At 39.3% G+C, this 17583-nt stretch overlaps 1 protein-coding gene across 4 annotated transcripts in view; it reads right to left on the bottom strand.

Annotated features, from left to right (window-relative positions):
* Positions 1–17583, bottom strand: part of TRIO (trio Rho guanine nucleotide exchange factor) — a 269887-nt gene that overhangs the window by 61072 nt on the left and 191232 nt on the right. For all 4 annotated transcript variants that reach the window (XM_042461739.1, XM_042461740.1, XM_042461737.1 and 1 more), the window contains exon 34: positions 6301–6544. In XM_042461739.1, coding sequence (XP_042317673.1) covers positions 6301–6544 — 244 coding nt within the window. The remainder of the gene's footprint in view (positions 1–6300; positions 6545–17583) is intronic.

The raw sequence follows: 17583 nt of genomic DNA, 5'->3' as shown, positions 1-17583 counted from the left end.
CACCAAAGGGAGGACCAAAGAGTGCCCTACCTATGGTAGCAGCACACAGCCTCAAATCAAGGCTGAACTGTCTGTGTGAAACTGACTTTCTGGAAGGTTTTGTAGATGTATGAAAACTGTCTGGACAACCATCAGCACAGGAATAATAGATAGGAAGTGGAGGATCTATTTGGAGGATCTATCCTACTACATAGCACCTGACAAGCCAGAATGTGACATGCTGCAATTCATACATATGAGCAGTTTTCTCAAAGTGTAGATTACATACACTGGAGCTACCTTCCATGGGAGGCTAGACTGGCCCCATCCCTACTTTCTTTTTGCTGTAAGGCAAATACTCTTTTGTTCAAGCAGGTTTTTAACGTGTAAGAGTAAACAAGGAAGCTTCTAATAGAGATGTGTGTGTTATTAAAACTTCTATGTGTCTTTTAAATGCTTTTATACCATTTAATTGGGGATTTTAAACTGTTTTAACATTTTATTGTTAAGGATTTTTTTAAAATGCACTCTTTTGGGGAGTTGCCTTGACTCTCACTCTGGGAGAAAGGTGGCATACAAATGAAATGAATGAATGAATGCACACATTCACATTGTGTTTGTAAGTCACAGAGTGAAGCAACTTTGGTTCTGTCAAATGTTACTCTCTAGTATGAGAAAGAAATTGTTCCATGCTCATATGTAACCCATGACCTTCTCCTGCATACTGTTCTCCAAGTACATAATTTTTAAGCAGCAATATACTACAATCTGTATCTTGAGTCACCCTAAACCTCTTCTATCAAAAAAATCAACAGATAAAAACAGTTTAGTTCCCTGGAATCTTCTGAAAGGCTGTCAAGTGTTTCAACTGGTCAGTTTATAAATCTCAGTTAATGATATAAAATAAACAGGTGAATGGGACCAGTGCCTACAATAAGGCAGAATGGGATATTCTTCTCAGGCAGCAGATGCTTAGTCATGGGAAGTGGCAGAAATACATTGGAGGACAAAGGCATGTACACCACATGGTCTGGCTTTCATGCTTTATCAGACTGCTTCCATTATGTGTGAGGACAAAAGATGCTTATTTTAACAGCTATTGGATGTGTGGCAAAAACCCACCTAAGAAAGGGAAAAAAATGATGCAGACTGGTTGTTTGCTTTTGGATAAGGTATATGTGCCTTTTTGAACAACATACCAAAATCATGTGAAGTACAACTACAGGCAATATCCTTGACATGGACACCTGTGTACACTAGAAGAGGGGGATGTATGGCCATCCAGATGTTGCTGCAAGTCCCATAATCCTTCATCATTGATTGTGCTGGCTAGGGCCCAGTTAGGGCTGAGAATTAAAATCCAACAGCAGCTGAAGGGTCCTATGTCCCCCACCACAATATACTCTGTGCTGAATGCATGGGGTTAGTAAGCAAGAAAGCATTCACTTTATGGAAATAACAGCTCTTCACAAACCTACATCCCTTGTTGTTCCTCAGATTTCATCAAATGGAGACACCATAAATGGTGAAAGAATAATGAGTACAAACCAGAATCCCCACAGAATTCTATGCACAGCTCACTCACCCAGAGAGAGCAAGTATCCAGCATGTGCAATGCTTTCAAAAAGTCAGTCCATACCTAGATGTGGTTAAAGATGAAATGCTCTCAATCTATCTTAGCTGTGAGACACAAACCTAAGAGAAGAACTCTCTTGAGAGATCCTGGTTCACTATAATGTTTGTAATATGGTTAAGGAGTTAAGAATCAGAACATAAATGTTTCCTTATTTCATTTTCACATATGACAATGAAGATTTGCACCCCAATTATGAGAGGCTCAGTAAACTCAAGAGCATAAAGATACTTAAGTTTATTGGGCACAGCAAAGAACAAATGCAATACATTAGCATGGAAAGGTCTGTATGAATAAAAAGTCCTTAATTCTCCACCACATTGAACCATCTACCTGAGGGATCCTACACAGGCTTAACTGTTATAAATAAATGAATATTAAGTTATTTGAGAGTTACAAGATCAAAAGGAATTTTTTTTTAAAGGATTTCACATTATATTTATGAACAGAGAACTCTGTGTCCTATGAAAAAGGCAGATTTTGCCAGCATCTAAAACACATTTGTAAATTTTAAGATTCAATCTACAAGACAAATTTATCTTTGTCTTTTTTTTTTTTTACCATACAGTTCCCAAGTCTTATCATTCAAAATTTGTCATTTTGGCACAATGCAATGTAGGAATAATGCCAAATTGCTCAATTGCACAGGACACAAGACCACCCAATCCCCAAAGCCAAAAGGTCAGGCATAAGGCTGCAACTGTTCCATCCTTGGATTAAAAGCAAGTTACACAAATTACCAGGAATTTTATTTACAATATACATTTCCTGTCATACAAGAGAGGGAGTGCTTGCTCATGAACTCAACAGCAAAGAATCATTATATCCTGCCAGTTTAATCATTTTCTCCACCCTTCTTTCAGCTATACCGGCCTAGCCCAAAAAACTGCACTCTCTCTCCAGTAAGTGAACTTTGGGAAATCATTTTGGGGTCAATACTATGTGGGTAAATATAATGTGACATTAAAACAAATTCTGGACAGATTGCAGTTTTGCTTGTCCTTACTGTACAATGTGCCTATAGTTTCAGTACTAACCAGCACAGCTGCACCCGTAGGAATTGGTTTCTTAGGTTACAAACACAAAGATTGCCCTGTTCACTGAAATTCTCGTGGTTCCCTCTTCCTCACAGATAAAAAAAAAAAAAAAAATAGCCAGTTTATAATCAAGTGAATGATCAGAAAACCACTTCTTGTGGAGGTACTGTTTCATGTTGCTTCCTAAGCCTGGCAAACAAAAGCACTTTTTACTGGATCAGCCGGAAGCCAATCCATTTGAGTGCAAACGGCCCAAAGGTCTTCTGAGTGCTCAATAACTTTCAATTCATTGCCTTTCCCCCTCAAGACACAGTCAACTGCTCAGCTTTCTTTGCCTGATCCTATTAAAAGCCTTGTCAAAATTGACGAGAGACAGTTTTAAAGGTTTAGGATTTGCTTCAAGGTGGTCAGAAAAAAAGAGCATGAAGAAATTTGCCCTTTAACTTTTGCTGTCCATTAAAAAGAAGTAACTCCTTAAATGTGAATTGTTAAATGAAGTCTCAACTGGAACAACTAGTATTGAGGTGTGGCAAATGCATCTCAGCAGATATTTAATCTTAATTATTCTACTGGCTTCTTTCACTTCTAGATATTCTGTCTCTGTGAATCTTGCCAAAACTGATGCAACTGAATGAGGCATTAGCACAATGGGAGATACAAACCTTAGCAAATATCCAGAATTATGAGCAATTATTATATCATTTAATTTGTATTTTCTCAAGTGCTCTATAGTGAAAGTCGGCAATCTAGATTCCTGCACACTCAATCAATTAATCAAACATGTAAAGCATGAGCTCTGGAATTAAAGTGGCCTGCAAACACTTATTGGTTTGCTTATAAATCAAGAATACTGTACAAACTGCCCACTCCAAATCCATTTTTTTCTAGGCACTGGCAATGAAAACACACATGTACATAGATAATTTAGTATCCTAATGTTGTTAGGGACTGAACTATTCTATGGCTTTTTTGAACATAATTGGTCAAAGAAAAAAAGTGTTTTTCGATCAGAGAAATACTAACACTGCAATGGAAATGCCATATATTTTGCTTAAGATTCCAGACTAATTAAAATTCAGGGCGCGTTTTCCAATTTTTTTTGCAAGTTTGTCTATAAATCTTTATATCTGTTAGATGCCACTGGATGTAATGTCATTGAGGCCCCGGAGAATCTACAACTAAAAGTTACCTTACTGTTAGCTGATAACATGTTTACATATTATATGATAGCTTTTACTGTATATACTTTACTATAAGTCAATTTCATGTATAAGTCAAGGGCAGGTTTTGGGGCCAAAATTGTGGATTTGGATATGATCCATGGATAAGGCGAGGGTAAAACAAGAATTAAAGTACAGCACTTATATTGACCTGTGGATGTTGACTGTTTTTGGGGGTCAATTTTTAGATTAAAATTTCTAGATTTATACATGAGTATATACATTATCTTGCCTTGTAACGAGGAGAGAAACAACCTTTCTTGTATTTTTGTGAAGCTAGTCCACATTGTACAAAAAAGACCAAAAAAAAAAAAAAAATGACTCATGAATTTGCTTTTTGGAACTGATGATGGAGATCACCAGAGCTACGTAAGGTTCACATAAGGTATAAGTGTTCAATGAGACTCCAGAACTGTCTCTCCTAAAAAACATTGCAACAGTTAGATGGAGTTAGGCCTGTGTTCCCCATCCAATGCTATAGCACAAGTTGCTTTTTAAAGTTTCCTCAACATTAAGCAGTGCAGTCCACGAAAGCTTGCGCCAAATAAAACTTGCCAGACTTTAAAGATGATACAAGTCTCTTTGAGGGCTTGTAATGTGGAACCATGTGCACAGGATGCTTGCACAATGTTCAAAATATCCGTTATCACATCTTGCTTTTGTGCATAGCTACACACACAGTCTCACATGGCCAAAACTAAACATATTAAGTTACTCAGATAACTGTATATATGTTGTTTGAAATAGTCTAACTTTGAGAAATAGGAAGATCCCCATGTGGGCAAGTGCATAAAGCTCAGGGTAGCTCAACAATTTAATTGGTGTTACTATAAAGTAACTGATATTCCCCATTCCACCTATGATCATTATTTTTATATTGTATTGATTTGTTTTGTATTGGCCACACTAAACTCCTAGTGCAAACAAGCGAAGTATAAATTTGACAATAAGCCAACTGAACAATTTATTATTCCCCTTTTCATGCTAACACACACCACCAATAATGACATGTTCGTTGCCATTTGTCCCCAGTCTGGAACCCTCCAGATATCCTTGGCTCCCACAATCTGCAGCCAACACAAGGATGGCAACAACATGGAGAAGGATGACATAATTAAGTCCTCCCAAGCCAGGTAGGTGTTTCGTTACCATGGATGAATATATCCACCCTGAATTTTCAGTTACTAGCTTTCAGATTTATTTGCTAGTACTACATCTTTTCTCTCTGACAGCAAGAACTTCCACTGTGGCATGGGGCATGGCATAGTAGTACAACACATGCTACCCAATCAAAAGGTATAATATTTGGTAACTACAGATAGGATCCTGGCAGAAAACTTAAGTGAGCTGTCTCCTGTCAGTGTCCATAGTACTAGACTAGATGGACTAATAGTCTGATCCTGTTTTTGTAATTTCTTTTAACATTCTCCACTGCTGTTGAAATGACAGACAAAAGTAAAAGGTGGTCCTTGCATCACATTCACAATCTGATTTCATCTGATCAACAAATCCAGTTCCATGTTATCAATATCATCACCACCTCCACCACCACCACCATTACTGTTGTCATCATTGTAACTGCCAATTATAGAAACTTTTTTTCCAGTACTACTCTTTCAACTAACAGGACTGGGCAGAAGGCAGACTGGGACCTACTACCTTAATTTGATAGGCAAGGGTTTCTGATTCCTGATCTAATAAGCTATAGCTAAAAAGTTTTTCCTATTCCCCCCCCCCCCCCCCAAAAAAAAATACCAAATGTTATCATGCTTTAGTTTTCTCTACATTTTAAGAGAAAAAAATTAAGAATTAAATATTTGGTCACATAATCCATTTACTTTACTGGGTCCATTCAGAAATGAGTTTTCCCATGTTCATGTAGGAGATCAATGTGGGGAAAAAACCCTGAAGGCTGCATTTTCTCTCTAAGGCAAACTGTTAAGAAAAGTCTGACAAATACATTAAACAGAACACAGTCTGTTCTGAGTACATGAATGTCTTATACCAATTAAGCATGTAACAAATGGCTCAGAGTTTAACAGGCAGTTTGTGCTGTGTAAGTCTGTTTTACAAGTACATATACATATATTTTTTGGCTGTTCCGAACTTCTCCTCTGAGAAAAATGTGTAACTCCTGTGGCTTGTCAAGTACTGTTGCAGATAGTGTCCGCAAGCATTGGCCTGACTTAATAGTCAGCTGCTACTCATGGTTGCCATTTGCATGGCTCTATCAAGTCATTTTGTATATGGGAGGGAGGGAGATGTTGGTAAGAACTGCAGTGCCACAACATCTGGTGGGCCAAAAACTGCTGGCCTCTGCCCACACCTGAAATGCAAACAATTTTCACAGCACCCACTTGAGTATTTTTAAAAGCATAGGAAAAACAACAACAAAGAAACAGTACTCTACTTGAAACCTCATTTCTTCTACCTTTGTGGTTGAAGATGCCTTCCATTTCCATACTGCTTCTAGAGTGGGCAATGCAGAGAGATCCACAGGGTACCAGCCCTTCTGCAGCTGGAGACCGGTCAGTGGTTCGTACTAGGCACCAGTCAGGTTTGTCATGCGGCCGCTCTAGAACTTCCACTGTCTGGCCACGACGGATTGTCAATTCATTGCTGTTGCATGCCGTAAAATCATGGATGACCACTGTCAACTCACAGCCACCAGACAACTGTAGAGAAAGTTGAGAGGAATATCAGCATTGTATGTTTAATGTTTTTGGAGATATATATTACCTATCTTGGACAAATTTCTAACTTGATGCTATCACTGAATAAAGAGCACACTAAACAACTGACAGCAAGGTTCAATTATCACATTACAATACTGTACAGTCTTTAATCTCTAATGCTAACTTTGCATGTGAAGTACTGCACATATGCCCTCATATGGTAAGGAAGAATTTCATCAGAAAAATCACAGAAAAGTTGATCGCCCCCCCAAATATATGACAAACTCAGACTAAACGAAGGAATATACAAACTAAAATCAGTATCACAAAATGGGTTCCCAATTAAGTTTGACAAGGCACAATACTGGAAACCATCCTGTGATTCAAATGAATGACTGGGCTGGATTTCCCTATATTTTTACTGAACTTTAAGCCAAACGTATTACTGTCAGCAAAGAAGAGGAGCCGCTTGTTGTGAAGGCGATGCTTCATTCTGGGACTCCCTTCCCTAACAATGGAGGTAATGTGGTAGTTTATACCCTGGAAAGTCACAAATGTGCAGCATAATTATGATGCTATCATGCTAATTTAGCTGCTAACATCTATCACTGAATTACATTGTTTGTTATGATGCAGCCCATTCAGCTTTTTCTGCATTTCAACACAACAGGATTCTGTGTTAACTCATTCAGCGTTAAATACAATCATATTTATTGATCACTACTATCAAATGTGGCACAAAAGCTTACTTGCTAATTAGCTTACTTGCTGTTCACCGCTATGATCTTTGGAATAGAGGTATATAAATAAAACAAATTATTATTAATTATTATTAAAAGAGAAGAGTAAAATCTATAAACATAAAATAGATATCAATACACTACAAGGGTGAGTTAGAATAAATTTTAGCTAATGCCTTCATTGTTCTCAATAAAAACCTGGCTACAGTTTCTGTGACGTGGTCTTTTATGCTAAAGGGAAGGCATAATTTTGAGAGTCTTAAGAGTTATAGACAAGAGAAAAACTTAACTTAAACTTTCAGTTTCTTCTGAATAGGGTTGCCATGTCCCGATTCTAGGTGGGACAATCACGGGTTTCAGCCTCGCGTCCTCCAGCCTGCCGCCCTTGTCCTCCAGCCCAAAGTCCTCCTCCTTGGCCTTAGGAAGCACGGCCGGACATCCCTCCCCTTCCTGGCCTTGCAACCAATTAGAGAGGCTTCCGCTTCTGGGGGGGGGGCTTCCAGTTGCAAAGACTGCTGGGGCTTGCAGTCGCAGTGAGTTTCTAATGGCTACTACAAGCCCCAGAGGCCTTTGTGACCAGAAGTCCTGCCCCCCCAGAAGCCTCTGATTGGAGGAAGAGGGATATGGCAACCCTACTTCTGAACCACAATGACATTATGTTAGAATAGAGTGTCCCTAAAAATATTCCATCAAAGAGAGGTGAAGGGTAAACATCAAACCACGCAAGACCAAATGCCCTTGAGTACTTTATGAGATTCATTAATTTCTGCTTGAAACCAAAACATATTGGATACCAAGTGATAAAGACATCCATATGAAAGCCCATCTCTTAAAGAAAATTCTGTGTTTTTGGGGTAGCCAGGACAACAGTGTGCCTGGTTGCATAAGAATGAACCAAAAACATCTGCCAGGTAATCATGTAAACATAATGTATAGGTTAATCTCTCTTTTCCTTCTAACATATCATCTGATACAAATTTGGTAAGCCTGTCTGGAGAACTTTCCCATGACCACTGCCTACTAGTGTGTCTTTCTAATCCTAGTTTTGCAGAACAGGGTGTGGGGGTGTGGGAAGAGGGGGAGGTAAAAAAGAAGCCTTATGTTTCTTATAATGAAGTAAAATAAATCAGCATGGACCCAGCAAGACACAAGCAGGAATTAATCATGTCACTCCTCTTTAGTCTCTCAAGACAACCTCCACTCAAGTTATGAGGTGCATGCTTTCAGAAACACACTACCTTCTCACTAGTTAAATTTATCTAGGGTACCCTTCCCCAACCCCCATCTCACTTCTCTCATGGTTATATTAGCTCTCAGCCCAGTCAAAATTATGCCAAGGGGAGGCTGGGAGGGGGCAATGAAAAGGTCTTGAGGGGTTCTCTCTTTTTTTTTGGCAATGATTTATTTTTATGGTTCTCTGTAGACTGGAGTCAGAAACAATTGAAAACAGCTGTATGCCTGAAGCAGTCTGAGAAAAGGGCCTTTTTCATTTACAGTATGAACACCAAGTGTCAAAATGTTAGACTTTTTATTTTTATTTTACATTTCTTATAAAATGTAAGAGGGGGGAAAAGCCTTATGAATGGATTATTGAAACCTGCGCTTCACCAGCCTTGACATGTAGGATGGATGTCCAATAATGTTCAGTATTTTGAAGATGTCCTTGCTCACATGGCATCTTTTAGGACTTGTTTTGGTGTGTTATTAAGAAAACAAAAGAGCAGGAAGCAATATGATATATAGGAATGAAAACATATATCCAGGTTGGGAAGAAAGGAGCCATAGAGCAGTGATAGGGTGAGTAATTTACATTGGAAAAATTATACTATCTCTGCTTAAGAGAATTTCAGCCAGAAATTTTCCTGAAAAGTACCATTTCTCACTAGGAAGTTTATCACATGTAATTTTCATGCCAACCCGGGCATGGGACAGGATCAAGTTGGAACAGATTAAAACTGACTTTACTGAACACACAATTGGTGCTGTGCTGCTGCCCAGCCATCACCTTTTTCCAGCAGTGCTCTGACAGCCAATTTTGATACTACGGAAGCTTTCCGTACTACCAAAATTAGCCGCCAGAGCACTGCTGGAGGAAGGTGATGGCTGGGCAGCAGAACAGCACCAATTGTGTGTTCGGTAAAATCAGTTTTAACTCATTAGAGCCCAATCTCCTCCCATGCCTGGGTCGGCATGAAAATTACATGCGATAAACTCCTAAAAGTGTTTTCAGTGCTTCCCCTAAAACCATCTTAAAAAGAAAAATTTCTAGGACTCTGTGAAAGCCACTAGACTCTATGTGGGCACTAATGTTTCAGATTCTGCAACATAAGTGGTGGTAGTATTGTTACACAGCATAGCTGCAACTATGTGGCATCCTATACTCTATAATTATCCAAGTATATGACACAAATCAAAATCATTACATATTAGTTAGGGTGTAAAAAGACAGAACTATATGCTTTCTTGACGTTAATATTTGCTCATTTACAGCTTCCTAAGGGAAGGAGGGAAGCAGGTATGCAGGTAATTAGCCAAGTTGAAATTCTGAGGAATCCAGGTATTAATACTGGGGAAGGGAGGGGGAGTGAGTTAAGAAGTAGGTTTTTTTAAAATCCACCTTCTGAGCAAAACTAAATCAAACACCCATCTATACTCTGTTAGATTGCAGTAGAAGCTGCAATAAGAGATACTGAGTAAAATAAATCACCAGGAAAATGTGTTATCCCTACTGAATTGCTACAAAATACACACACAGAATCAACTCTAGTGGTAACTAAAATATGTCAACAAATATGAAAAACAAAACGAGGGCCTGGAAACTATCAATATACATCTCCAGCCACAAAAAAGGAGACACAAAAGACTGCAGCAACTATTGGACCATAGCACTAAACACCCATGCAAGCAAAATTATGCTCATAATTCTGCAACATACTCCAACCATACATGGACAGAGAAATCGCCAAGGTCCAAGTAGGGTTCAGGAAAGGAAGAGGCACTAGGGGCCACATTGCAAACGTATGATGGCTAATGGAGCAACCAAGGAAATCCAGAAGAAAATCAGCATGTGCTTCATAGACTACAGCAAAGCCTTTGACTGTACAGTGGTACCCCGGGTTACGAATTTAATTCGTTCCGCCGCCGCGTTCGTAACCCGAAATCCTTCGTAAGCCGAAAAAGCCATAGGCGCTAATAGCGAAAGCCGCGATTTCGTGCGAAAAAGCGCCGAAAAGCACCAAAAATTTTTTCGTAACCCGAAATAACCTTCGTAACCCGGAACAGTTTTTTTCTATGGATTTTTTTCGTAACCCGGAAATTTCGTAAGGCGGCGCATTCGTATCCCGGGGTACCACTGTATAGATCATGAAAAGCTACAGAACACTCTTAAAGACATGGGAGTGCCACTATATTTTATTGCTGTTGTTTTTGTGTGCCTTCAAGTCATTTCTGACTCATGGCGGCCCTAAGATGAAGTTTTCACGGTAAGTGTGACTTGCCCAAAGTCATTCGGCGGTAGCCTTGATAAGAAATCTGTACTTAGGACAAGAAGCTACAGTTATATCAGAATACTGAGAAACAGAATGGTTCCCAATTGGAAAAGGGATCAGGCAAAGCTGTATCCTATCACCCTACCTGTTCAATTTGTACTTAGAAAATATCATTCAGAGAACAGGTCTGAACTCAGAAGGAGGAGGATTATAGACAGGAAGAAGGAACATCAACAATCTGTGTGGATGACACCATACTACTAGTGGAAAGCATCACAGACTTGGAACATTTATTAAGGAAGATCAAAGAAGAAAGTGCAAAGGCAGGCTTACTGCAGAATATAAAGAAAACAAAAATAATTACCATGGAGGAGCTACATAAATTTAACTTAGATAATGAGATAACTGAAATAGTATAAAAGTTTCCACAACTTGGATCAAACACTGATCAGAAAGAAGACTGCAGTTATGAATCCAGAAGAAGACTAGGAATGGGAAGGGCAGTCATGCAAGAACTACCAGTAGATAAGATCCTAAGTGTAAAAATAGACAACTGAGCACAAAACTTAGAATTGCCCAAGTCATTATATTCCTAATCGCCATGTATGGATGTGAGAGCTGGCCAGTGAAGAAATCTGACTGTCAGAAAATGAACTCACTTGAGATGTGGTGCTGGAGAAGAGTGCTGAGGATACCATGAAGAGCCAAAAAGATAAATAAATGAGTTCTTGAACAAATTAAACCTGAACTCTCCCTGGAAACCAAGATGAGATAACTAAAGCTGTTGTAATTTCGCCACATCATGAGAAGGCATTACTTGCTAGTAAAGGAAATAATGCTAGGGAAGGTGGAAGGCAGTCGAAAGAGAGGAAAAGCACACACCAGATGGATGGACTCAATCAAGGAGGCCACAGGCCTAAATTTACAGGACCAAAGGAGAGCAGTGAAGGACAGGGAGTCTTGGAGATGTCTCATCCACAGGGTCACCATGGTTGTCATTTTTCAGAAATGACACAGTAATTCCCAAGCAACTGCATCCAAGTGATCAGCATCATAAAGATGAAAGCTTATGTCACACAATGCATCATATGTAAAGAGAACTTAGAGCACCTTTGAGAGTAACTGAAAGAAATAAGTTGGCAGCATGGGTGTTTGTAGACTTGCCTACGAATGCTCATGCTACCAATTTCTTTCAGTTAGTTTCAAAGGTGCTGTAAGATCTCTCTACATACTGATTCCACAGATTATCACAGCTATATCTACCACAATGCATCATAAAGGACAATAACTTAGCTAACAGCTATCTGGGAGGGGGGATGGAACTGGAAATTTGTTCATTTATCTGGGGACAGAGAAATAAGGGCTTGAGAGATCCTGACCCAAAAACATAAATCTGTCTACAACTATCTGAAAGTATACCTCACAGAACACAGTAGGTTTACTTCTGGGCGACACATAAAGAACTACACTGGAAAATATTTCAAGTCAAGGATTCCAGGTGAGACAATGCTGTGTCCAGGAAGACTGTGAGCCTCTGTATCTATCCATTTAACAGCCCCTTTCCATTCTCTTTCTTTGCCCACTGTCTGACTACATGAGGACTACAGTAATCTTGGCTGAAGATGGCAGAAGAACCCTTTCTCATGGGGCAACTTTCCACAGACATATGTGGGAGCTACTCCTATAGTTAGCAATAAATGTGAAATGAAGGGGCTTCAGATGCGTGTTTTTGAAAAATCTAGCATCTTTAGTTACCTTCTGAAAGATACTTTGGGCCCTTTCTCCCTGCACAATTATAGAGCAAAGATTCCACTTTAACTACCATGGTGATGTCCTATGGAATTCTAGGATTTGCAGTCTGTGGGTATTTAGAATTCTCAACCAGAGAGCTCTATTGCCTCATCAAACTACAAACCCCAGGATTCCACAGGATGCAGTTAAAGTGGAAGCAGTTAATGCCACCATTATGTAGTGTGTAAGGGCCCTTGGTCTTGTGTGTGTATAGCTGTATGTGTTCATAGTGGAGAAAAGGATTACAATATACTGTGTAATCACTCTTTCCCTGATTCTTTTTAGCAGCTAGGCGGGAAAAAAACATCTAGCTAGGCTAGTGATATTGTTGACAACTGTTTCTGTTGGTGACATTTTCTGTTTATGACATTTCTATTCAACCAGTCCAGCAAGCCCACAGTCTTGGTTTTATCTTTGATTCTTCTCTGTCATATATCCCCCAGATCCAGACCACAGCTAAGGCATGTAGATTCTTTTTATATAATATTGCCAAAATCTGACTATTTCTCTCTGCCTCTACTGTCAAGATTCTGGTCCATGCCCTAGTGGTATCACAACTTGATTTCTATAACATCCTCCTGGCTGGGCCTCCTCTTTCCCACCTCTGTCCTTTAATTTCTGTCCAGTATTCAGCTGCAGGCATTATTACATCCACTCACCACTCTGACCATATCTCTCCTTTGTTGTCATCCCTTCACTAGCTCCCTTTCCCTTTCTGTATTCAGTATATGCTTCTGTTGTTGACTTTTAAAGTTCTCAATGGGCTGGCCCCTCTTTATTTATCAGACCTTCTTTCTCCTCACCTTCCCGCTCGGGCCCTCCATTCTGGTAGTCAAGGTCTGCTGTCTCAGCCCAGGATTTTCTCTGCCCTGTCCCGGATTCATCCCTTTTCACTTGCCGCCCTGGAACGTCCTTCCCCCATGAGCACATGTCACCACATCTTTAACCAGTTTCAAAACTGAGTTGAAGACAATCCTGTTCAGAGAAGCGTTCCCAGGCATTGCGTGACTATTATTTGCTATTTGACGTTTTTAATTTGTTGCCTGTTGAACCCTTTCCTGTATTGTTATGTATTATTTATATGTATTATGGTATTATTTCTTAGATTGTACGCCATGGGCAGGTTTACTCTTATCTATCTTATTGTTTGTATGTACAGCACTGTGCAAATCTACAGCGCTATATAAAGCATAACAACAACAACAACAACTTGCTACCTTTCTCTGCCTTCTCTCCCTCTTGCACTCAATGGACCTAATAATAACCAGGATAGTTTAAAAAAAATGACATTAGGGAAATTCATGTGCATCGTAGGCTGCTACTGCATCTCAATTCCTACAAGTTGTCAGTTTACTCAGAGCAAATGCTGAACCAGCCTTCTAAAAAAAAAATTAAGCCTCTACTATTTGTGAGAGTTGGACAGTGAAGAAAACAGATAAAGAGGAAAATCAACTCATCTGAGATTTGGTGCTGAAGAGTACCGAGGACACATTGGACAGCTGAAAAGACAAACAAATGGGCCCTAGAGTAGATAAAGCCAGAAATTTCCCAAGATGTTCAAACTGAGGCCGTTGTACATCATTTGGCTACATCATGAGAAGGCAGGACAATAATTCTAGATCAGGTAAAGGGCAGCAGACAGAAAAGGAGACCATATGCCAGATTGATAGACTCAATCAGGGAGGTCACAGGCTTGAAATTACAGGACCTAAGCAGAACAGTAGAGGACAGGAGAAGACGTCTCATCCACAGGGTTGTCATGAGTCAGGGATTACTCAAGGGCAGTTAAGAACAACAACTTCATTATGGTAAGAAGGCCTAGGTCTTGACCATGCTATTCTGGCCCTAAAATGAAAAAAAAATCTTTTGGGGAAATTTTAGTACCTACTAATAGAATTTAATAACATTATATTAATTTTCCAAGTACACACACAAACACTCTTTCTCCAAAATGTGACTTTTCCTTTTCTTATTAACATATAATGGCTGGTACTCAGGTTGGGACATCTGCACACATATGTGCCTCTTATCTGTGTGGATGTGCTTTTTTGGGTGTTGTGGGAGTTGGTATTCCTGTCCTCTCTGTGTCGCACTTGAAGCCATCTTCTTGATTACTTTAGAGTCCTGAAGCTACTTCATGCTGACATTCCATGCTTCAATGTGAACAGGCACGACTGGAGATGCGTCTGGCAATCCACCCTAAACCACACAACAATTTCAGGTGTGCTAAGACCTCTGGAGAATCCACATGGATCTCAGTGCTGATGCCATTGACATGTGTCTGGCTGTGGGGGCTCTGTGTGTGTGTGTGTGTGTGTGTGTGTGTGTGTGTGTGTGTGTTAGCCAGCCTGCTCATGGTGAAACATGGAATGCCTGTGCAAGGTGACTTCTGAGCTTTAAAGTCAACAGTATACGGGTCCGCACAGTGTAAAATTTGCATACAGATTTTTACACTATGTTCAGATGTTGAACTGAGCCCACTTTTTGTTGAATTAAAGTACTTTTGGGGATCCCCCTCCCCTGGTAATAATATGCCTAGCCTAATTTAGTTCTGCTGCAAATGCTCTTGCATTCTTCTCCATAAAGCCTTAAAATCAGAATTATGAAGCAATATATACTGCTGTCTTATTCAAATACTGCTTCCTCCACCAGATCAAAAGACTTATAGACTCCTTCCACAGAGTTGGAAGGGGTCACCTAGAGCAAGCCCCATGCAGAAATAAATACGTAAGGGAAGAGTGATCATGGGCACCTCTTTTGTTGCACCTCAGCCCCTCTGCTCCTGCTCCGAACATGAGTTGCTAAGAAAGGCCTGAGGTAAAAGGCTGTTTACCATGGGTAGGTTGCCTGTACAATTCAGAACTTTCATCATGACTATGATCAAGCACAAGTTTTATTTCACATGTGGACATTCTGTCAAGGAAAATCACTACCATGACTGTTTTTTTTCTGAGGGGTGTGTGTGTGTACCTCAAAAGAGCTTTAACTGTGCCACAAAGAGGTACAACTTATTCAAATATCCTGCATATACATTAGTGCATACGCACTGCTTTTCTAAGAAGCTAATCGGCTTCAGTTACCCTTTACATGCTCTTCACTGTTTACCTGAACTGACACTAAAGCTTAAAGTGAGAGCTAAGCCCCCTTTTATTGCTTTGCCTCTCAAATTTATTAGTACAAAACAGTCACATAACTACTTTAAAGGACTTACAAGGGTATATGTAAAACAGTTGAGAAAAACTATACAACACAGTGCCCTGCTATTTAAAAAAAAAAGCTTTCTGGGGACAAAGCTGTATTCATCATTCTTAAGCACATACAGATCACCTGTATGGTTCTCTATAAAATGCCATGTTTTTCCTGAAGGTCCTCAATTTTTCTTTTCACAGCACCCTCTACTGGGCCTATAATCAATTTTTTTAATATAAAAAGCCATTATCTACACAGAGCTAATATTATATGTTTCACATCAGTGATCTCAGAAAAATCTCACCATCTCTGGTTCGCTGTGATGATGCCAGATCAGGCAACTATGAGGTAGTTGTTATACTGTGAAGTACAGAGGACAGATCTGCTGCTGTGAATTCCCTGCAGTAACATTTTTCTCTGAAAAACCACAGGAATTTTGGCAGAGAGTCCTATCAGTGACACAATCATGGAAAGTAGCTAGACTTGGAGCCATTTCTCTGTGTTGGGAATTTGCCCCAAAGGATACAGTTAAGGTACTAGGGAGGAATAGGGAAGGGAATATCATAACTCAACCAGAAAGAACAAAAATCTTGATTTTAAGTAATGTACAGTTTTGCTTTATGTTGTTATAATTCAAAAAAATAAAATACATATTTTGATAAAAATAATTTAAAATAAAAACACATTATTTCAATATTCAATTTCAGTTAATTCAATTTTCAATACTTTTGTACTAATCAGTCTAATACTGGAAAGCAGGAGGAGGTTTATTTCTTGCTGAGCAATTGGCAGAATGAGTTGTACCCAGTAATAAAATGTTAAGTTCTTCCTTCCCAAGTGGGGAAGCTATGTGGAGTATGAACAACCTTCCAAAGGAACATTTCAGAGGCTCTGAGTAGTGGTGGCTTAGATCTACTGTCAACTGATCCTCCTTTATCACCTGAAGAAGCTGCTAAGAGTATGAAAACCTCTTCACCTGGGAAGGAATTGATGTATGTGTGTTCCCTTCCTACTACTTCCCAACTACCATACAGGCACACACATGCACAGTTTTCATTGGTATGAGAAAATCAACTGCCCCACTTACATTTCTTTTCTGTATCTACAAATCTTGGCGTTCTCTTGAGCATGCAGAGATTTCACCCCTGTGTTAGAGTAGTGTATTTTGGCTACATAAATATCTGCATTCACTGCGGAAGCACAAGAGGGAATGACAGCGCCAGCATGTTTTTCCTTATACATGTCTGAGTAAAATGACTTGAGATTTGTCTGCTTTTAAAAAGCCTTTAATATTTCCAAAGGAAGCTGCGACCACGCAAACTCTAGTGATTGCAATGTTGGGAATGCCTAGGTGCTTTGATTACATACACATTTAAGCCCCAAGAAGACAGACATTCTGTTCCATTATCTCTATCATTTCTCAGAAGCTAAAAGTATGAGTAGGTATAGTATTTTATAGACAGGTACAAGATCACAGGAAATTTTCTTGGAAAATAAAATGATTTTTTGAAGCTTTTTATGCTTGGAGTGAGAATAGAAGACAGAAGAGGGTGACACAATCAGTGTAGATCCAGTACAACCTATGACATGCTCTATGACATAAGTGCTAATCACTTTTTAAGTTATAACACCTATTTTTGGTTCACTTCCATTATGTGGGTGATACTTCATGGAACTGAAAGGTAAGAGATTTTGCCCCTTTAGGTCTCTTTACGAATCCACATACCATTGATTCTAGAAGATGATGTTACAACTACCCTTTTCAATTGTATCTGGCAAATTAATGGTTTTACAGCTAATTACTAACACTGATACATATTTTAAGAAGAAA

This window comes from Sceloporus undulatus, chromosome 4 (genome assembly GCF_019175285.1).
Source record: "Sceloporus undulatus isolate JIND9_A2432 ecotype Alabama chromosome 4, SceUnd_v1.1, whole genome shotgun sequence".
NCBI lineage: Eukaryota > Metazoa > Chordata > Lepidosauria > Squamata > Phrynosomatidae > Sceloporus > Sceloporus undulatus.
Note: the sequence above shows the minus strand (reverse complement) of the source record. Positions and strands in the feature narration are given on the sequence as shown.